The sequence below is a fragment of the Neolamprologus brichardi genome, chromosome 3, assembly GCF_056152115.1.
Source record: "Neolamprologus brichardi isolate AB-2024 chromosome 3, ASM5615211v1, whole genome shotgun sequence".
Taxonomy (NCBI): Eukaryota; Metazoa; Chordata; class Actinopteri; order Cichliformes; family Cichlidae; genus Neolamprologus; species Neolamprologus brichardi.
In genome coordinates this window covers 11,166,511-11,189,585 of record NC_142106.1, presented here as the reverse complement: position 1 = coordinate 11,189,585, position 23,075 = coordinate 11,166,511, and the positions used below count along the sequence as shown (strand labels likewise).

Here is a 23,075-nt window from a genome sequence, read left to right as displayed (position 1 = left end):
TGGGAGAAAGGCCATTCTTGTTCTCTGGGCAGTAGACTCACACCTGCTGTCTCGATGCATGTCCTTTTCTCCTGCAGCGTGTATCATAACTCAATTCAGCCAGGAGCCTGGATCAAAGACGGCCTGTCTGTCATCTCGTGTAACTCCCATAACTGTTCTCAGAGATTATGGAGGTAGTCCAATCTGGGTTCACTGGACAACTCTGTCTCAGGGAGAAGCCTGAATACCAGGTCTATTGGGCTACAGAGGTCATATCCAAACTTTCCAAACAGTGCACTCAAGCACTTTTTCCATTAGTACCGACTCAGATTGGCTCGACATGACCCGATGTGGTATGACTTACCGCCACTCGATGGTGGCACTCAATTTTTCCAGCAAAATCGAGTGTCACCATCCTATAGCAACATGGCCAAAATTCTACCACATCACTTGAATGCAATACAAAGGGCACAAGAAAGGTGGACATTGATGGACATTGTTAAACCTATTACCTGGTCTGTGACTCGGGGAACACAGTGTCGCTTCTGTGCAGCTATTTCCCACCTTGCTCTTCATGGTGACAAGGTCATAGCTTTTCCATTGGTCAGTGGTAAGGGGAATAGGCCAAGTATGCCCACCCAAGTCATTCCACCTGGTCCTGTTCCAAGGAGGCATAGGAGCATTGTGACGGTCCCTTCTGGACAGTGCAAGCAGAGAACACAGTCCTCTAAGTCTTGGCAAAACTTTAGCCACTAGAACTTGAACCAAAGTCTTGATGACTCTGAAGTGACATGTCCTTACCGAACCATAAACTAGCTGTTCGATCTCTTTCTTTCTCTCTCGTCACTGACACCCCGAAAACTTTCACCTCTCCCTAATCTAACAAATGCCACATGTCCAAAGAAGGATCTCTTCTTTCAGAGTGCAGAGACAGACGTGGTATGTATCCCCAGTGTCACTGTTACTTGCCAGAGGTAATGGCACTTTAGGCATTCTTGTGGCATAATGTGGCACTTTCACGACACCTTGTCAGGAAGATTCTGACAGTGGGTTTAGGGAAAAGTTTTACTGTCCCTCATAGTTGCCATAGGTGGGGATGTGCTGCTCTCTGAAACTGCTGTCACCAGGGGTAAGCTGGTTGCCTGTGACCACGGAGAGTGGTGGATTCTCCAACCAATAGGTGGGGGTGTGTCAGGTCCCCTGGACGACCTGTTCTTGGTGGTAGGTCTGTACTCTTGTTTATTTAAGTGCCATTAATGGCTTGTTGATGGGTGTTAAGTTCCTTATTACTCTCAGATCTTCTTTTAAAATGGATACCAACTCCATATCCCACTGATGACACCAATGTAGCGAGCTGAGGAGTCACACAGTGTAGAATGTACAATGAAACACTAGAGCTTCAGTTTGTGCTTGTTTCCTCCACAACAACAATTGTAAGTGAAGAAACAAAGCAACATTGGTAGAAAAAACTAAAAGAGTGGCATAACCATAAAACATACAGTAAACACGAGTTCCTTAAAATCAAGATAAACAGAATTTAAATTTTAAATTAAACTGAAAATTAAATTGAAAGGTGAACAATACAGAATAATCCAAAAACAAAATCAAGAAGTCCAGAAAACCCTGAACTGAGGAAGGGTGAACAGAATCCAAAATACTAAAAACCCTGCAAGCCTGAGTATCTCAGGAGGCCAGTGATGGAGATTAAGCTACTGAGGTGGATAGCCAGGAGGCCAACAGTATAGATTGAGAAACTATGAGGGCTGGCCATCTGATTAGCAGCAGAAACAGCTTGTCTACAGAGCCAGAGTCTTTAAAAGTTTTATTCACATTTAGTGGAATCTAATGCTTTAGAAAATAAAGATCTTTATTTTCTAGATCAAAACTGATCAAAACTGAAGTCGACTTCAGTTTGGTAAAGCAATTCACATTTGTGTACATTCCTTGATAGTGTTACAGAAGAAACGCCCCGAAGCTAAACCTATCAAGTGCAGAATGTTTTTTTTGTTTTTTGTTGATGGAATCAAAAGTTTTGTAGAAATCTGAAAAAATCAAATGAGAAGTAAATAATCAATAAGGTCTAATACTCTTTTTAGATGATCAGAAATATTCAAATTCCTGTGTTTGTGCCTCATCAGTTACGAAAGCTAAAGCTACCTTAATTGTATGAGCAAATATTTGGGTAGAAACTTTCTAGTCCTTATTAAGAAGTGAGACAGGGCGCCAATCAGGAAAGTGTTTGAGGGCTTCATTTTTATATATTTACATTGTTGTACAGTGGAACAATTTTAAAGTCCTTTGGTCTCTAGCATGGAGCTGATTGTTTATGGATGAGAGCGGTTACGGAGTTCATTCAAGAAACACTCAGAGCTGTTTTAGTTTTCACCTCTTTTCTTATGACTCACTTTTTGATCGGCGGCTCAGGCTCAGCGAACCTGACGTCACTCAAATGCGACTATCTTAAGAGAATTGAACGCAAGTGTGAAGTTGAAACGATCGGCTGAAGCTCAAATATTCTTTGTCTTGCTTAAACTTTAAATTGAATCTCCCGTAGTTACTTTTTAAAAGTCATAGTCTGTTATTCGCTGAAAACACCACCAGACTAGCACGTTTAGAACAAACTTGTTGTCCGATCATCAGAAAGAAGAACACGGAAATGCCTGCTGTAACTGCGTCAGTCTGCTCCACTTTGCTGTTTTTTGGCATCATCGTGTTTGTCTCGGCAGGTGAGGTTTATAAACCCAAATTTTCCCTCTGAGGTAAAACGGGAAAAATGGTATCTTGGTCGTTTACGTGGTGCCAATACTTCACAAATAATTTGTTTCATGTTGATTCCATTTGTTTGTGTCCGTGAATGCATCACGAGGCTGGGTGGGGTCTGTACTTGTTTTATCGTAGAGTTAGCATGTTTGCTATCTGTACCGCTTTGGGGACTGTCCTTCTGACTAAAGTAAGATCTGTGGTTGAAATAGTGGCAGTGTAAAAATTCTGTGCTTTAATCGGTCTGTTGCTCGTGTTGTTGGTGGTCTGTCAGTCAGCCGGGAGCAGAGCGAAGTGCTAACATACAAAAAGCTCCCGACTGTTAAAAACAAAGACAAGTATCGCTACAGTCACTGTCTGTGCTTTTCGAGCTTTAGTTTTTGATCTTTGAAGTTTTTTAGCTTCTCTTGTTCTTTGTAAACTCTGCTATCACTTCCTGCTCCTTTTCACCTGCCAACCAATGAACATTCAGAAAGGGCCTACGTCATCTGGCTTCCAATGCCGTACAGTCAGGAGCTTGTAGAACCGCACCTGAGTACGTCTGGAGCGGGTGACCCTCCTCAACCAAAGAGTGGATGGACAGATTTGTGGGACAATAAAACAGGCTTAGTGTGTGAAGAGTTGTTGGAACACTGCAGGGTAGAACTAAATCCTCTGTCAAAATGACCGCAGGAATCGGTCATACTTGTTAGATGAGAGAAGGCAAGGAGTTGAAGAAAAGGGTGCTGGGTAGGAGTGCTGTACATATGATGGTGCAGGAGAATGAACAGGTGGATGTGACAGTGGAGTAGACTGTCAACATCTGAAGAGTTCACTATAAGTCTTGGCTTCTTGGCTTTTGACTTCGTCTCCTTATCAGCGATTTTGAAGCAATATTATTTGAGTGACGACACCTATCCACATACGTTGTATAGATTGGCATCTTGAGGCATCATAGCAGTAGCTGGAGGCTGTGGTGAAGCAGGAGGAACAGGCTGCACTAATAAAAGAGGAGTAAAGACCACAGGAATTGTAGATGCAGAGGGCTGTAAAGTCACAGCTTTAGGTGTAGTTAATATAGTTGATACAGAAGAGTCCGCCTGTTCTTGTTGTGCTGCATGCAAAGCCTAATGTAGGTGTAGGTGAATCCCTTGTAGCTGTTGTTGGACTGGGAACCAGAACAAGGTAACTGCACACTTGTTGAGGGAGACTACTGTAATGTGGCTAAAATGCAGCTTTGTGGCATGAAGGGTAGGACAGGTGAGCACTCTGTGGAGATGAAATCAATTTGACCATTTAGTCCATTTCCACTTAAATTAGATCAGCCTTCAAGCTCTTTCATCTTCTGGTTTCTTGACTACCAACATGCATCCAGATCTATCATCTGGACTACAGGATATTTATAGCGGTTTTCCCCAAGCTATAGGTGTCACTGCATTAATTAGTCTCAGTGGAGATGTTTGCCTTATTGTGCTGATTACAACACAATGACAAGGGAGCTTAGGTGAGTTTAAGGCTATATCCACACGTACACGGATATTTTTGAAAACACAGATGTTTCCATGCGTTTGCACCTTTCGTTCACACGTAAACTGTGTTTTTGGTCACTGAAAACAGAGATTGTTAGAAACTCCTGCCAGGGTGGAGATTTTCAAAAACTCAGTTTTTGCGTTTATGTGTGGATGAAGAAAACGGAGAAAGCACAGCGTCAAAGGTGTGCGGCTTTTTTGATGTTACAAGGGCAGATTTACAGAAAATACTGTTACTGTTAATTGTTCTCTCTGCAGTGTTTAAATGCTTACATATACACACACAGTTACTGTCCCTCCACACATACGACTCGGTTCTGCTTCTATGCCCCAGCTTTGTTTACTTTTTCCCACCGAGGCTTCTAGACTTCTGATTGGCCAACATTTCTACGTGGTTAGGAAAATATCGCCACCTGTTGCTTTGGCATGTTCCTAGCAGCGTTTTCCTTCATTTTTGGCGTGAGATCTTAAAGGGGAAAAAAAAAAAAAAGGGAAAATCTCAGTTTTTAAAAAAAATACCCGTGCCACACTAGCCTAGATAGATTTGACCTGCTTCATCCCCTGACCTATAACAACCAATATGGCTATATGATAGTCCAACGAGCGAGGCTGTGGTAGATTTCGGTCGCCCGACTGGAGATATCTCTAGCCCCAGGATGTCGGGCTAGCAATTTTGCGAACCCTGGGAATGAATTTCACCAGGACACTATCTTTAGAATCATCCCCCGATGTTGTCAGAGATCGATACAAACATGTGGAGGTCAAACAAACTACTGAGTACCATTTTGAGTTCATACAATTAATTTTGGGTCTTTTTTTTTAACTTCAGCCCTCTGTAAGTTAATAACTTCCCATCATTTTGTTCTTAACACTTTACCCAAAGCATATCAGTGTAGATGTCAGCTTTGTTTATTTCCTCACTGAGACCTGATGTGTTTTAAAAGATTTTCTTTATCTTTGAGCAGTATATTTGAAAAACAGCTGCTGCTATACACAATGAGCTCTTTGGTTGTTACAAACAGCACTGCTTTAACCCTCTGAGGTTTCTACTGAAGGTGATAAGTAAATCTAACCCTGTGCTATGGAAATATAAGATTCAGGCTTTTTGAAAAATGCTCCAAACTATAAAAAGGAGAAAAAAAACACAAAAACAGAAACAGAAAATACACTTTGGCTTCAGCAGGAATAGAATTAAAGTTAGATCTGCTGAGGGTGGGTGTGCAGTGGCACTAAATGTGCTTGCAGCATTTTTCGCTTTAATGATAGCTGGAACAAACAGTTTTTTCCTCCTCTTAGATTTCACTTACTGTAGCTCTGCAGCACCTTTATCTTCTTCTCATCCTCTCAATGATAACAGCTCTCATTTTGTTCAGTATCACTGGCGCACACAGCGTTCTCAGTCTAAACAATGTGTAATATTTAAACAATTCATTAGCCCAAAACTCTAAAAAAAAAAAAAACATAAAAAACAAAATCTTTAAAGTAATAATAAAGTCATTAGAAATTAAGAATGAGCAAGTGATTAAGTAAAATCTAACCATAGAAACAAAAAGAGCAACAGGCTGCCACTAAGCAAAGAAACAAGTTAAAAAATAAATAAATGCATTTCTCTTTTCTTTCTGTAAGTCTTCTCTGTGATTGGCTGTTTGGTTAATTACTTTGACCTTTAACCTCTCTGCTCTGTGTCGTTTCCTCTTTCAGACCAAAAAATCATCACAGCTGAGTCTGGACAGAACGTCAGTCTGACATGTCGAGCGCCAAACAACAACATCTTGGGTGTAGAGTGGAGCAGAGCTGACCTGGGAGATGAATATGTGCTATTTTACAGAAATAAGCAGTTTGACCCTGATGGTCAGCATCCATCTTTTAAGAACCGGGTGGATCTGCAGGACAGACAGATGAAGGATGGAGACGTGTCTTTGATTCTGAACAATGTGACGATTAATGACACTGGAACATACGAGTGTCGTGTCAAGACAGGAACAAACCGTAGAAAGAGAGCTATTTTAAATGATAACCCCATCAGCATCGTCACACTGAGTGTTGTTGATCCTCCAGGTGAGTGAGTAGAGTTGAGTGTGTGTGTGATCAGAGGTGAAGCTGCTTCCTGGTTGTTGATGTTTGTTTCTAAAGATGTTGTTGATGAGACTTTGTAGAAAGCAGCTGGTCTGAGTGATGTGATCAGAGTGCAGTAGATAATGTCTGACAGCAGTTTGAAGAGGAAATGGATTCTGTTCTGTTCTTCACTCATCACCTACCTGACAGCTGACACCTCACACCTGTTTCTCACCTGCAGGTCAACAAGGAGGACACACTGAGGATGGAGGGAAGGAGGCTGGAGGGAAGGAGGATGGAGGGAAGGAGGGTGTATCTGTTGGACTGATTGTTGGTCTGATTCTTTCTGCTGTGCTTCTTGTTGCTGCTGTTGCTGGTTTATTGATCTACAGAAAACACAAACAACAGCAGAGTCAGGATTCATACTAACCTCCAGCTGAACAGAAACCTGTTTGAAAGATTCTTGCATGGTGACACTGGGAAAAGGAACCCAAAAAAGCAGGAGACGATCTGAGTGAAGAAACTAAAACAATAGCGTTCAAGTATGGAACAAGAAGAGCTGCATATTTTCAAAGAATTTTTCACAGAATGGATAATGGTTTGATAAGTAAGACACGGAGGATGGAGGTAAAAGGATAGACCTGTTGGACTGATCGCTGAACTGCAGCATGATGGCTCAGCGATTCACACAGACTCAGATAAGGCTGCATTCCTAAAACAAACAGGATAATGTGTGACTGAAGAAACTGAAAAGATAACATCCAAGTAGAAAACCAGAAGAGTCACACGTTTCCGAAGAGATTTCCTAGGATGGATGATGGTTTGATAAATAAGCTGTGCTTGGGCTTAAATAACAAAGGGGTGAACGTGAGTTTGTTCAATATTTTCACTTTGCCTCAAGTAAGACTGAAAAAAAGTGATTATAAAACCAAGAAGAACAGAAGTCAAGGAGCACCAAATCTGTCCAAGTTAGCTGATCATGTCAGTGTAACACGTAACATTGTTTTATTTACATCCTGTTTGTATATGGCACAGTTTGTTTGTGTTTTCAAGAAAAGACAAGGTAGAAAATTTTAAAATAAGTAAAATATATATGTATTTTTCTCCACAGGTGTTCAATTTGACTCAACTTCCACTGATATAAAAATAATTGTTTTTTCCCCCAGTATTCATTTATTCAGTGTCTTGTATGTTACAGAATCAGAATCATTGTGTTTCATCTTCAGGTTCAGCTGTTTGTAAGATCAAACTGATCAGTATTGATCACTGTTACAGTATACTTATACTTACTTTCTGATGGGGCTGGTTACATATTTTCTTTTATGTATTTGTTCATTCTTAATGTGAGTTCATTACTACTGCACCTGCAGCAGATAGACAAATAAAATCATTTATTTTTTTTCTTCTTAGCACAAAATAAAACATTTAGTGGAAAGCTGTATTGATGTGCTCTGAATAAAATTAAATGATGTTACTCCTAAACTAGAATGTGATTTCAATGGAGAACAGAGGAAAAGGTAACGAGTTTTAGAGCCACATTAAGAAACAATAAATAAACAATAAAAAATATCAATAAAAGACTGAATTTGAACTTTTTTCTTGAAATTGACAAACTTCCACAGATGCTACACTCTCTTCAAAATGACCTGTTCCAATGACTTAGTGAAACAAATGAATCAGTCATCTTGTGATACAACATACATCCTCTTAGAAGAGACCATTTCCTTTATTTTGAGTAAAACTGATTCTGAAATGTGATTTCACTACACTACAGCAATCATAGCAGTTTGTCTTGAAACAACTGTAATATTCACATTTTGACTTTAATCTTAAAATGATCAATAATATTTTCTGAATGTGGCCCTAATACTTTCTCATAGGTGGGACCAAAGAAAGCACTCCAACTACACACAACGGCTTTCACGTTTATATTTGTTGTACATATTCAGAGTAGTTCCTGTTAACCAAAGAGTGGATTTGTCAGTCTCTGTGACCTCATAATCAAATCACTGATTGTCAATGATGACGTGATGGAGGAGGTGTGAGTAGCCTCCAAAACTCAATGATAGAACAGTTTGTACGTCTAAGTTTGTTGTTTTTAGAGCCAGAAGTGGCTAATTTTTGAAGTGTGGGTTAAGTGCTCATTCATCCGCTAGTATTGCTAGCTCTATTCATCTCTCTGAAATTATTTCACTTCCTCCTCTTCAAAAATGCAACATCTTCGGTTTATATGTTAGTTACACATCAAGTTTGAATCGCTAAATTTCTGAATTTTATGTTGTTTTGACACAACATGTTCAGCGCCAGCTTTGCTAGCAAGCTGCACATGAAATGTTTGGGTGCATCATACAGACATACTTCCTGTCATTTCAGAGTTTGTACAGACTCAGTTTTTCTTTACATCTCCTTTTGTTCTCTTAAAAAGCACACATCCTTAATCATAGATCCTTGTGCAGCTTCCTCTCTCTTCCAGATAGGAACTGAGACAAACTTCAAAATGTAGCTCTCATTTCCAGGACATACAGTGGCTTGCACATGAATCAATTTTAATGGAATTCCACGTGAAAGACCAATACAAAGTGGTGAACATGTGAGAAGTGGAACGAAAATCATACATGATTCCAAACATTTTTTACAAATAAATAAGTGAAAAGTGGGGTGTGCGTAATTATTCAGCCCCCTTTGGTCTGAGTGCAGTCAGTTGCCCATAGACATTGCCTGATGAGTGCTAATGACTAAATAGAGTGCACCTGTGTGTAATCTCATGTCAGTACAAATACAGCTGCTCTGTGACGGCCTCAGAGGTTGTCTAAGAGAATATTGGGAGCAACAACACCATGAAGTCCAAAGAACACACAAGACAGTAGTGATGGCCAAATGAAGCTTTCTGAAGCATTGAAGCTTGTATTGAAAAACGGTTCATTACTCGAAGCTTTTCAACACAGTCCTCTCTGGTGACATCTTGTGGCCAGAAATATGAGGAGCAGCTTGAATCCACAAAATAAAATCAACTGCTTCATTATGATTGCTCACTCTACAGAGTGGAATTCTGTCTGATATTGGGCCGCCATTGTGTTGCTTTAAATGTGTATTTTTTGGGGTGACAAAAATGTTGTTTATTTATTTAATAAATAATTTTGACCAGTAAACTTTCCTTGTTTGAACATGCACCATTGTGTGGTCTTTCTTTGCTTGTGACTTCTTGATGTTGGTAACTACAATAATTGAAAAATACCACGTAACATATAATATACATATAATAATGTACAAGACATTATGGAGTATGCTTCTGCTGTGAGGTCCTGCCTTCATGTACTTATGCAGTTAATCGCTAGATGGGTATATTTATAAATAATATTACATTAGGGAAATTTTCCTATACATATTTTTGACCTGGGGGTAGAATTGCTTGTGAACTGGAAAGGGAAAATGCTTATGAACTTGCAAATTAAAAGTATGATGCATTTAAGGTAACTCTTTTCCATTTGTATTTAAGAAGAAAATTTGTTCCACTGTGCGATGGCGGAACCTGTTCTTTTTCGTGGAAATAATTTCTCCTGCATTAAGGGAAATCCCTTCACATGGAACAGAAGAGGCTGGAGTGCACAGAAACTGGTATAGATGCAGTTATACAGTCTACCTGGGCCCCACAAACTATCAGGTAAAGAGAATAAATAAATTAAATTGCTGCACATTTTGCAGACTAACAGTTTAAGATGATTTAAAACATAAAATATATCTTTTTATAACATTAAATGTAAAGAGTCAAATAGAAGTCTTTCTAAAGTTATTTAATGATATTGTGGCGTGTTGGGGGAACAGCTAGTTCTCTCCCATCATGCCTTGGGACATGTGCTGCTGTTTAGATGTTCTTGTTTTATTGTTTATAGTTACGTTACTTTTAACTGTTATCTTGAATGTTGTGTTTACGCTGTGGTGCAGAGTCATTGACAGTTGTTGTTTTGTAGAGAGAGTGCTGTACCATGAGTGACTTCTGTTGTGCTGTTGTTGAACCTTGAGGCACATTGTAGCACAAGCAAGTGTTTTAATAAAAAGCTCTCTCTACCAGCTTGGGGTTGAATAACAAGCTCAATCTCTCTCTCTCTCTCTCTGTGAGCTTCTTTGTAAAGATTCCTCTGCATGCCACATTGGTGTCAGAAGTGGGATTCCAAGAGCATGGCCACTATTCTGAAAGAGGAAGAGGAGCTAAAGAAGATTGAGGAGCTTATCACTCGCCTGGAAGCAGTGAATGGAGCATGATCGAAGAAGCGGGGAGAGTCCTGGGCAGCAGCAAGCCAGCCAGGGGAAGATCTGTGGGGCCTACCAGATGGAGCCTCACACCCCTGCCCACTGGGAAGCTGTCGGAGTCACCAAGGCATGCTGCAGGCTCCAAGACCACAAGCAGCCAGCTAGCCTCCACTCATGGGGATGCCTGGGAGCAGCACACCCTCATTGCTGGCAGCTGAGGGGGACAATGACGGACCAAGTGCAGCCGCCGCTGCCATCAGGGGCTCCTGTCCGGGGAAGCATGAAGCTGCCACGCTATAATGGGGAGGCACCTCCAGAGACCTACCTTATCCAGGTACAGCTGGCTGCTCAGCTAAATGGATGGTCAACAGAGGAGACAGCTGTCCAAGTCGCCCTCGCCTTGGAAGGCAGGGCCCTGCAGATCCTCACAGATCTTCAGCCAGAAGAGTGTTTAAGGCCTGCCGTTGCCAGAGCAATGCAGAGCAGGTTTGGCCTCCGTACACATGCAGATGATGCCCGAGATAAACTTGCTAGCCGCCCACGGAGACAAGAGGAGAGTCTGGGTGCCTATGCTGCCAACCTATGTCTTTATGCACGTAGAGGGTACCCTGCTTTTGATGCTGCAGCACAAGAAGAGCTTGCTCTCCAGGCTGTTGTCCGGGGTCTCCAGCCAAAACGACTACAAGAGCACATCCGTCTGCATGCACCAGAAACCCTGGCGGCAGCTCTAACTGAGGCCGAAAGAGTGGAGCATGTGCTCAGCCCAGGTGCACGCAGCCCTGGCATAAGTCACCAAGTGTGCCAAACGGACTACGAAAGAAGCAACCAGGAGGAGGAGGCCCGCCAAACCACCAACACACCACCCTGGCGATCTCGGCGAGCAAATAGACGAGCAGGAGGCCAATCCAGGGGTAACTGGCATCGGTGCGGAGAACCAGGCCACATCGCACGCTACTGTCCAGCACCAAGCCCACAAAGCCTGGCACCCCAGCTACCGTTAAACTAAGGCAGGGTGGCACAATGGAGGACTGCCCCCTTGCCACCACTCTGTCCTCTGAATCACACTTGCGGGTTGGCCGGCTCGGCCAGACACGGGGACTGTATCTGGACTTTGATCTTGCCGGCACCACCTGTAGAGCCCTGATAGACACTGGATCCACGCTTTCCTTGGTACAGGCTGGAGTCCTCCCTGGTACTGATGGCCCAAGACCGCAGGGTTGGCAGCCTACTCAGCTCCACATCACCACAGTCACGGGGGAGCGTGCCAAAGTTAAGGGGGAAAGATCCCTCCCAGTGACTGTTGCTAACTGCACTGTGGACTACCAGTTCTGGCTAGCCAGCATCCAGGACCAATGCATCATTGGTCTGGACCTGCTAGCCAAATGGGAGGCCACAGTGGACGTGTCCCGAGCAATCCTTTACCTGGGCACGGAGGCTGTGTGAAGCTCGACACCACAAAGGAAGTCCCGCTGCCTGCCTCCATTTTTTTTAGCCAGCGTCAGAAAGCCTGAGGACCTGTCGCCGCTGGCGAGGGAAGGGGCCTCCCCTTCACCAGCAGTGCTGCAACTGTCTACAGAGACCAAGCAAGCTGTCGAGGACCTATACCAGAAAAGCTGCAAGGGTCTCCAGGCTGATCAGCGGCGGCAGCTGGGAGAGATACTCGACTTGTTTGCCGACATCTTTGCGGCCAAGGATGAGGACTGCATGCAAACCAGCCTGGTAAAACACGACATTGACACTGGGGATGCACGGCCCATCCGCCTCCGCCCTCGTCGCCTTCCCCTTGCTAAGCATGCCGCAGCAGAGCAGAAGATCAGGGAAATGGCAGAGGCGGGCATCATCGAACCCTCAAACAGCCCCTGGGCAGCCCTGGCTGTACTGGTTCAGAAAAAGGATGGTACCTGGCGGTTTTGTGTCGAATATTGTCTACTCAACAGCATCACATGCAAGGACTCCTACCCATTGCCCCGGATTGACGATGCCCTTGACGACATTGCTGGGTCCTGCTGGTTCAGTTCCCTCGATTTGCGCAGTGGCTACTGGCAGGTGGAGCTGACGCCAGAGGCCTGCCCAAAGACTGCTTTCTCCATTGGCCAGGGACTGTGGCAGTTTAAGGTGATACCCTTCGGCCTCTGCAATGCCCCAGCCACATTCGAGCGCCTAATGGAGAGGGTTCTGGCTGACATTCCCCGTGACTGCTGTGTGGTCTACCTGGATGACCTCCTTGTCCATGCGACAGACTTTGAGAAAGCCTTGGCTAACCTGACTGCTGTTATCCATGCTATCCGCCAGGCTGGCCTTCGCCTCCACCCCAAAAAGTGCCACCTCTTCCGAAAGGAGACAACCTTCTTGGGTCATGTTGTGAGCGGAGCAGGGGTTTCCACTGACCCTGCGAAGGTGGCCGCTGTGAAAGACTGGCCCATTCCAGGCAACACTGCTGAATTGCGGAGCTTCCTTGGCCTGGCATCATACTACCGGCGTTTCGTCAAGGACTTTGCTACCATTGCAAGCCCCCTTCACTGGCTCACACAGAAGGGCCTGGAGTTCCACTGGAGTGAGGACAGTGCCGTGGCATTTGATCGGCTCCGATCTGCACTGGTTGAGGCACCGGTGCTAGCCTACCCAGACCTGCAGCTCCCTTTTGTCATGGACACCGATGCCAGCAACACAGGGGTGGGGGCTGTACTGTCGCAGGAAGGCCCTGAGGGGGAGCGGGTCATCTCCTACTACAGCCATTCCCTCAGCAGACCAGAGAGGAACTATTGTGTCACCCGTCAAGAGCTGCTGGCCATCATCCTGGGTCTCCGCCATTTCAGACCCTACCTCTACGGGAAGAAGTTCCTCCTGCACACAGACCATGCGTCCCTCACTTGGCTTCTCAGCTTTAAAGAACTGGAGGGACAGCTAGCCTGGTGGTTGGAGACGTTGCAAGATTACCACTTTGAGGTTCGTCACCGGGCGGGACGTCTCCACACCAATGCAAATGCCCTCTCCCGACGCCCTTGTGAGGAAAAACAGGTATTGCCAATGCTTGGAGGACCGGGAGGGCATGACTTCAGTGATCACGTCACCACAGGGCCGCCCTGAGAATGACTCTGTTCCGGGTGGGCATTGTAGCAGTTTTCAGGTCCAGTCCGCCGCAGGGGATACTGAGAGTCTGAAGGCCATGGATCACCAACAGCTGCAACACAACCAGAACCAAGACCCTGCCCTTTCCCAGGTTCAGTGTTGGATTGGAGCCGGTCAGAGACCATCATGGCCAGAGGTATCTGCACTGGACCTCGAGACCAGGGCTCTCTACTCCCAATGGGCCAACCTCACAAACCGAAACGGCCTCCTCTATCGCCGCTGGCAGGCTCCCAGGGGTCACCGTGAGGTCTTCCAGCTCGTGGTACCTCAACAGTTGCGGTCCAGGGTGCTCCAGCTGGCCCATGGTGCGGCAGGGGCAGGACACTTTGGAGTTACCAAGACTCTGCAGCGACTTCGGTCTTGGTTCTACTGGCCCGGGTGTCGCCAGGACGTAGAGCTCCATGTCCATCGGTGCGATGCCTGCACGGCTCAGAAAGGGCCTTCCCAACGCTCTCATGCCCCCTTGCAGCAGTATCAGGTGGGGGCTCCCATGGAGCGGGTTAGTGTGGACATCCTGGGACCCTTCCCCACCACTGACCAGGGGAACCGCTACGTCCTGGTTGCCATTGACTACTTCACTAAGTGGCCTGAGGCCTATGCAGTCCCTGACCAGAGTGCTGTTACCACTGCTGAGCATCTGGTCAACGAGATGTTCTGCCGGTTCAGGGTACCAGAGGAACTGCACAGCGACCAGGGCCGGAATTTTGAGGCTGCGGTGTTCAAGGAGGTCTGTCAGCGGCTGGGTATCAGGAAGACCCGGACGACACCACTGCACCCCCAAAGCGATGGGTTGGTGGAACGCTTCAACCGCACCCTGGCCACCAAGCTTGCTATCCTGACCTCCCGCCAGCAGTGTGACTGGGATCAACACCTTCCTCTGGTCCTAATGGCCTACTGTTCTGCAGTCCAGGAATTTACTAAGTGCACTCCAGCAGCCTTGATGTTCGGTCATGAGCTTCGTACCCCAGTGGACTTGGTGTTTGGATCCCCCCTGAGCAGGAAGTGTGCAGGGACCCCAGGTTGGACTACCTCCACAACCTCCTCGCCCGGCTCCGAGAGGTGCATCAGTTGACCAGGTAGGCTCTCCGAGATGCAGGCTCCCAGCAGAAGCGAGCTTATGATACGTGCTGCAAGGGGGAAGGACTCTCACCCGGTCAGCATGTGTGGGTCTACAGCCCGGAGAGGAAGAAAGGGCTTTCTCCCAAACTGATTAGCCAGTGGGTTGGACCCTGCACTGTTCTCGAGAGGCTGTCCGACGTGGTCTACAGGGTGCGGCTGGTCAAACGGAACAGGGTGGTCGTACTCCATCGTGATCGCCTGGCACCCTATCAGCCCTTGAGTCCATCCAGGGAGGAGTCAGGGTCCCAGATTCAACTGCAGGCCCCCAACCTGGCCTCAGAGGAGGCTGGGGGACCCACGGAATGTCCTGAACGAAGCCATCGCCTTCCCCAACACCTCAGAGACTTTGCTATGGACATGCTGGGGACAGCTAACCACTCAGGTAGGGGCTGTGTGGCGTGTTGGGGGAACAGCTAGTTCTCTCCCATCATGCCTTGGGACATGTGCTGCTGTTTAGATGTTCTTGTTTTATTGTTTATGGTTACGTTACTTTTAACTGTTATCTTGAATGTTGTGTTTACGCTGTGGTGCAGAGTCATTGACAGTTGTTGGTTTGTAGAGAGAGTGCTGTACCATGAGTGACTTCTGTTGTGCTGTTGTTGAACCTTGAGGCACATTGTAGCACAAGCAAGTGTTTTAATAAAGAGCTCCCCCTACCAGCTTGGGGTTGAATAACAAGCTCAATCTCTCTCTGTGAGCTTCTTTGTAAAGATTCCTCTGCATGCCACAATATTTATATTATGAAAAGCAGATTTTTGACATTTTAAGTTTGTCCCGTTGTCAGATAAAATAAACACGCACAAAACAAAAGCAAACAACAAGAACACTAAGCTGGAAAACCCACCCGATTGACCAAAATCAACTCAAAATACTCCCACACAACAGAAACTCTATTCCTCGCTGGCTCCAAATCTCTCAATATAAATATCAGTGGTTCGCTATCTGTCACCATCAAAACACTCCACAAACCCTGCGAATAATTCACCTGCTTATAAACCAGTGAATTAGACACCGAAGCAGATAGGTTCTAAATGAAGCTTCAGACGTCACTAATGACATGACTATGGCCAAACGAATCAAGCTTCGACACAGTGCTTCTGAAGCAGTGTGTTGATTTTTTTGACGCACGCACCGGTGTTCTGACAAAAACCTTGTCAAAACATCCTACCCAGTAGCGGTTTTTGATACGGGCGGTTGCCCGGGGCGGCATCATGGGCATCTGCAAAAAATAAAAATGAAATAAAATTGCTCGTACTCATTCTGCCCCAACATCAGCCAGCGCATACTGGGGATGGCATAGGCACCGATCGGTTTTCTATCGCCCATTTGCTGGGAGTAAGGGCGCCCTCCGTTTGCGAGATGCGCCTGCTGCTTGCGGCACAGGGAGGAGAGGGCGGGGCGGCGGGGGTGTCTCTGGCTGGCTGGAGCAGCATCTAATAACCAACTCGCAAAATAAAACAAAATAAAAACAAACCAACAAACACGAAAGCACCAGACATTATGATACAGACTTATAATTTGCACCGATGTTTTTTCGAAATTCTATACACAAAAAGTGAGCGCGAGAGCCCTCGGTGCGCCTGCTCACTGCTGAAGTCAAAGTAAACTACATTGTCATCTCCACTACATACAGTCCAGTATATAGAGAGACGAGACGAGACTCCAGTTACAGCTGTGCAAGTAAACAAACAATAAATATAAGAAGAGTAAGAAAATAAATATACACTTTAGGACTAGGGGTAAAGGGATCAATAACAATTTAAAATGTATAATTTACAGTTTGATGATTTAAAGTCTCACACACAACCTCTCGAAAGGGGAGGGGGGCCAGCTGCTTCCAAGTAGAGCACATTTCATTCATAATGATGTAAATCCAAACCCATTATGTATTCATGATTTGAATCCTGGGTTGTGTGAATTCCCAGAAATACACCCTAGACAAAGCGAATCTGTGAGCTAAGGTGTAGGTCTATTAGGTTAAGTTGTGGTGATACTCAGGTTGGGGGATTTGTGTTCATACTGGAGTGCAATCATTGAGTCAGTTGACCAGAGAGTGCAAAAAATGTACATTTTCATGTATATCCTACTGCTAAGATGAGTGATTCTAAAAGAAAACAACTATTTTATAGAGCAAAAAACAGCAAAAACATTTCTAAAATTAAGCAATTTCCTATCAAAATTGCTTAATAAACATTTATTTTGTTTATTTTTATTTTATTAGTATTTACCTTAAATGTGTCAAATATATATTTTCTCATCTAAATGTCCACTGAGCTGTGAGCCAGGGGGTGGTAATGCGCCTTAACATTGGTTGCCAACCAAGAAGAAGAAGAAGCTGTGAGCCAGGAGGGAGGGGGTGAGTGAGTGTGTGGGCTTCTCTCAATGGCTGTATCCCAATTCAGGGTCTGCAGCCTTGAAGTATGCAGTCTCAACGATTCTCAAGGGCCGCGTACTTAAAGACCGCTAAGGCCGGAATTGCGAGGCTTGTGAAATGGGATGGTCTAGCCTCCGTTGCGCTGCCCAGGTTGCCTAGCAACCATGATACTAACAGCTAGAAACGTTTCATACAGCCTTGTTTGACAGAAATGAAGGAGAAAATCTTTTGTTCATTTGTTTGTTTGTTTCTACATGAGCTTTGATCATTCTCTGTAAGATTAAGGTCAGCTAATGAACGGCGTATATTTTAAAGTAAAGGCTTTAAAACCAAGTTAGTACAAACGTCACTAATGTCACATAACTTTGCCGACATGTGGCCAACAGTAATGTTTTAATGATCTTCGTTATTAAACAATTGCACATAAATAAGTGACATCATATTCAGTACGTACTTAAAGTTTACTCTTCGGGCGCCCCTCATCAGCCGTTTTTCTTCGGCAAAATTATCCACACCCACCGCCGTGCTATGCATTCTGGGATATGTTGGGCCACGAAGTCTACACCGCCACGTCCTTAAAATTCAGGGAAATGAAGGACGCATTTGAGTGCCGCATTTCGAGCAGCCTTCGAATTGGGACAGCCTTCGTCGTGCCGCTGTGACATAATCGGCCTTAAAATGCGACCTTTAAAGCTGCAGACCCTGAATTGGGATACAGCCAATATTAGTACTTGTGCGTACTTGCGTTCTCGTGTACTCGTGATACATCATCAGTCGGAGACCAAGTACTGAAGTACACATCAAGCCGAGAACGCGAAAAAGTCCCGGATGTGTTCTCGCTCCGTCCGTTTTATCGAGCATGCATCGGTGGTGACTTGTGTGGACTTGGTACAGCTAAATATCCCAGAATGCATTTCGTCCAAAACTCAAACGCGGCAATGGCGGACGAGCGGGGCTAAAAACTTTTAAATATTACTTTCTGGGTCACAAAATAAACTTTTAAGTTCTTTTCAAGCGAGAATGTAGCTGTGTAAACTTCAAATATCTGCTCGATTTATCAAGATATCATATATTTCCAAACGCGCTCCGACGTTTTCGGAGACGTCTGTGACCCGCCAGCTCCATAGCAGACAGCGAGGTCGAGGATTATTAGAGCCAGCGAGAACAGCGGACTCCCGCACATCGTTTTCAACCCCCCCGCGGTCTTTTTGCTACTCAGGTTAAACAAACCCCAAACCCCAGCAGCTGTCTATTGTATTGAGTGTCCACTAAAATAAAAATAAAAGCGTTCTAACATCTCACCTGCTTGTTTTTATTAAGGTATGTACACGTATGTACATGTACATTATTTTTATTAATAGAGATTTCACTACTGAGGTTAAACATGATATATAAGTCACTTAGATCACTTCTAAATGTTAATGTTTGGTTTATTTCAGTGTTTTATTTGTTCCTGAGTAAACCAGTTTGGCTGTGATTAAAGTTAAGCTTCATAACATATTACTCACAGTCAAACTAAGAGGGGACGGCAGTAAAAACTCCGGACCTATGACATCATCAAGTACGCTGGTGTTCCAATTATACAAATCGCGAGTCTGTACTCGCGTACTTTAGAATTGAGAAAGGGCCAGTGATTTGTTCGCTCTATGATTCAGCACCGGAGGGAGGGTTAGTGAGTCCTGAGTGATTCGCTTACGATTCAGCACAGGAGGGAGGGGGTGAGTAGCTCAAATGTGCTGTTAGCATGTTAGCAGAGCGATGCTACTGTGAACTGAGGAGCTATTTTCTTGATGTGAGCTTCTACTCAGGGTTTTTTCTTCCAGTTCAGAGCAGAATTTTTTTTGTTAAGATACTGGATGTTGTGTTTTTCTCCACAATTTTAATTAGATATATTGTATATATATATATATATATATATATATATATATAATATGAGTCAGTGAGTCAGTTGGGCTTGTAAATCATGATTCATGAGTAAGTAAAGTGATTCTCGAGTATTGAACGATTCGTTCATGATTCGCGCATCACTAGTCTGGGCCTAAACTCCGCTGCAGGTCCATATATCAAACGATCACTATGGCATTACTGAGAGTTGAAAAACTGTCTAAAGTCTTTCATCTGTAATAAAATGATCAGTGTTCTGCTCTACCAAGTGTAACAATTGAGTTTAACATCCAGGCATCCATGAAAACGGAATTTATGACGTTTAACGGAGTTAGAAGTTAGCTCACTACCTTCTATCTAAATACAATATAGCATGTCCTGACTGCGGGGTTTTGGAAACAAATTAAAACGTACAGCTCTGTTATCACTTCCAACATAAATGAAGACAGAAAACTAAACAGCAGTGTTGTTTGTAGGGTTACTGAAGTTTGGCTAGCTGGTATATAATGATGTGCTACGTGACCACTAGCGACACACGTTAGCATAATATAAACAAGCTAACTTTTTTCCACTCAATAAAAGTTAACGTGAGTGTTCTCGGTGGTCAGGAACAAATGTAATCGCATGGCAGGATGCTGTAAAAGGACCAAACTTCAGCCAGGAGAACAACTGAGATAATCCATCCACAATACGAGGTTAGTCATTAATATACTGCTGAATGGGCTGGGCTGTAGTTACATCCTAAGGTTTTAAAAACTGAGCTTAAATAAATGATTAGTGGTAATAAAAGCCGAGGGAGGTCAACGGTGATCACTGACTGTTTTTAGGAGCTTTTTGAGATTAAATAGAAGAAAATACAAAACATTAAACATGTTAACAACACAAAAGCCATATTAAACACAGACTACTTTAGGCCCGGAAGTAGGATTCGTCACGTCATCACTTAACGACCTGATTGAGTTTTTTTGACACCATTTCCCCAGCTTTGGAAAACACACGCTTACAGGCATAGATGAAGCTGAGGAACACAAAAACTGTAAAGCCAGGTGGAAAAGGTTTGGATAAGATGTCTTCCTATTCCCCCAGTACGTTAAAGGATCCTCTGATCTTGGAATGTTTCTCTCCGACACTCTCCACAATACTAAGGGGTTGGCAGTCCTTTATAATAAAACTCAGGACTGCCTGGTCCGGAACAGTCTTCCTAGATGATTTCAAAATAATAAAACACATATTAATAAAAAAATATGATGATAAAGTTGTTCAGTGTTAATATAGGTCTACCTGTGTTCATTCTCTGTGTGTTTGTCTCCTCATTTTCATGTTTGGCTCTGTAATGCCTAAACATTGATGTGTCACATGGCCCTCTTCCTATTAAAAAAACAAAAGTTGTATCCAAGATGGCCGACTTCTAAATGGCCACCATGGTCACCACCCATCTTGAGGAGTTTGCCCCCTCACATATACTAATGTGCCACAAACAGGACTTTAATATGTGTGTGTGTGTGTGTGTGTGTGTGTGTGTGTGTGTGTGTGTGTGTGTGTGTGTGATTTACATTGAGCCACCATCTACCGGAACCAAATTCCTTGTATGTGTCTGCACATATACTTGGCCAATAAACACGATTCTGATTCTGATTCTTATATCACCAACCATTCCCATGTTATTACAGTGTATCCATATAAATGGCCCACCCTGTAGATTTGTTGATGAACCAAATTACAGCTCAATGAGACCAGAGGAAATTTAAGTGTCAGGGGCAGGATAGATATTCATATATTCATATATTCATATATTCATATATAGATATTCAGTTACATAACAAGTAATGAGAATATATTTCCACAATTTTAGGATTTTACTGGTCTTTTTCATTGAAATAATTCAAAGTTCAGTAGGCAAAAAAAGAGAAACATTGAAAAAAAATCAGGACATGCAGTGTGTCGGTAAGTGACAAGTAGCTAACCTTTTCTTCAAGCAAATCGAAAAAGTCAGTTTCCCACTCACTGTGTTTCAGCCAATAGAAAGCTGGTGCTCAGAGGAAGAGGGCGGGCTTTACTTGGTGTCAGAGACAGAAATGAAAAAAAGCTCAAATGAGTGAGAAGGACGATGAAGGAAACATCTGTGCTGTGTCTGCTCTGTAAGTAGAATCTCTGTGTTTGTTTGAATTCTTGTACTTTGACTGTCTGCTCTCCTGATAACTGATGATGGAGGAGAAGACATGAAAAACAAATCAGGCTGAATTCAAGTTCAAAACACCACGAGGACCAACTGCAGGTCTGAACTGACTCTTTATCTTTGCTCAGGAGTCGAGGAAACACAGCAGGCAGTGAAAAGATCAAATCATTCACTCGTTATAGCTGGAGTAGAGGATCATGAAAAGTCCAAAATGTATGAATATGTTGATGGTATTAACAAATTTTAACAAGCGATTATGAAAATTGATAGATTTTTAGTGTTTTCTTGTCCAAACTTTATTGAACCATGTTGCTGGAATCAAAAATGAAATGAGCAGATACATCAGAGAGACGAGTTTGTGTATTTGTCAGCTGTTTGTGTGGAGTTGTTCTTTATGTTCAGCTCAAATCAACCTGAGTGTCATTTCTCTTTAGTTCTGATCTCACTGCTGAGCTGCACAACAAACCAAGGTCAGTAACCTTCTTCTGTCACAGTTTAAACCTGAGAAATGCTCACTGATATGACCTGATTGGGTTCATGTTTCACAATGTAAAGTCTAACAGATCATAATTCTTTCATTTTAACCCTCACAGGTCGTCTGACTGTGAGTCCCAGCAGCTCTCAGGTCTTTAAAGCAGACTTTGTGTCTCTGAGCTGTGAGGAGGACGACAGCTCTGCTGGATGGACTCTAAGGAGAAACACAAGCAAACGACAGAGGACTCAGTGTGGAGATGGGTGGGGAGAAGTAAATGGTTCTACGTGTAAGATCAGTTTAACAGCACCTCATGACAGTGGAGTTTACTGGTGTGAGTCCAGAGAGGGTCCCATCAGTAACATGGTTAACCTGACAGTCACTGGTAAGCTGAGTGTGTGGAGTTAGTGTTGATGAAGCTGTGTGTAAATGGATGAAATGCTGTAGTTTGTCTCTGTGTTGAGGTGGATCAGTGATCCTGCAGAGTCCTGTCCTCCCTGTGATGGAGGGAGATGACGTCACTCTGCTCTGTAAAACAAAGACCACTCCCTCCAACCTCCCAGCTGATTTCTATAAAGATGGCTCCCTCATCATGAAGCAGCCAACAGGTCACATGACCATCCAGCATGTTTCCAGGTCTGATGAAGGCCTCTACAAGTGTGACATCAGCGGTCATGGAGAGTCTCCATCCAGCTGGATCACTGTCACAGGTGACACACTCACCTGTCTGTGTTTCTGCAGCTTTCAACATTCACAATGTGACGACAACTTAATGACTGTGTTTGCTTTATTTTAGGGGAACACACCACCACACCTCCACCTACATCCACACCTCCACCTACATCCACACCTCCAACTACATCCACACCTCCTCCTGTTCTCTCTGTGTTGTCATCTGTTGGATCAGTTTGTGTTGTGGTGCTACTGGTGTTACTGGTTCTGCTGGTGAGACGATGTGTTCTCAGCAAACCTGAAGGTGAGACTTTTGAATTTCATATGTGGTTATGTAAATCTGTATGCTATACTATTTATGTGTATTATCATTCGATGATTTTTTTAATTGTAATTTCACATTACAAATGTAAAACCGTTTATTTTTTATTTTTTATTTTTTATTTGGACTTTTCAATGTGAAAAATTGTGAATTTAAATATTTTTTTAAATTTTAATAATTTCACAAGATCGAGATGAAGCTGTGGAAGATGACATCTTGTACAGTGATGTCAAAATATCAAATCATCAACAGCCAAAAAAACCCCACAAAGGTAATCTCGGGGTTTTTGGGGTTGCAAGATTTATTTGTGATTGTTCGATTCTACTTTTAAGAAATATGAAGTTCTGATTATATTCATAGACATTTTATTTCCCATG

At 43.7% G+C, this 23,075-nt stretch overlaps 1 protein-coding gene across 1 annotated transcript; it reads left to right on the top strand.

Moving 5' to 3' along the window:
• The first annotated feature begins 2,434 nt into the window (after positions 1–2,434).
• On the top strand, positions 2,435–6,874 carry LOC148103480 (programmed cell death 1 ligand 1-like). The gene is made up of 3 exons (XM_087838846.1): positions 2,435–2,705; positions 5,949–6,305; positions 6,544–6,874. The coding sequence occupies exons 1-3, from the start codon at positions 2,636–2,638 to the stop codon at positions 6,729–6,731; spliced, it is 615 nt and encodes a 204-aa protein (XP_087694972.1). The 5' UTR covers positions 2,435–2,635; the 3' UTR covers positions 6,732–6,874.
• Positions 6,875–23,075: the final 16,201 nt, after the last annotated feature.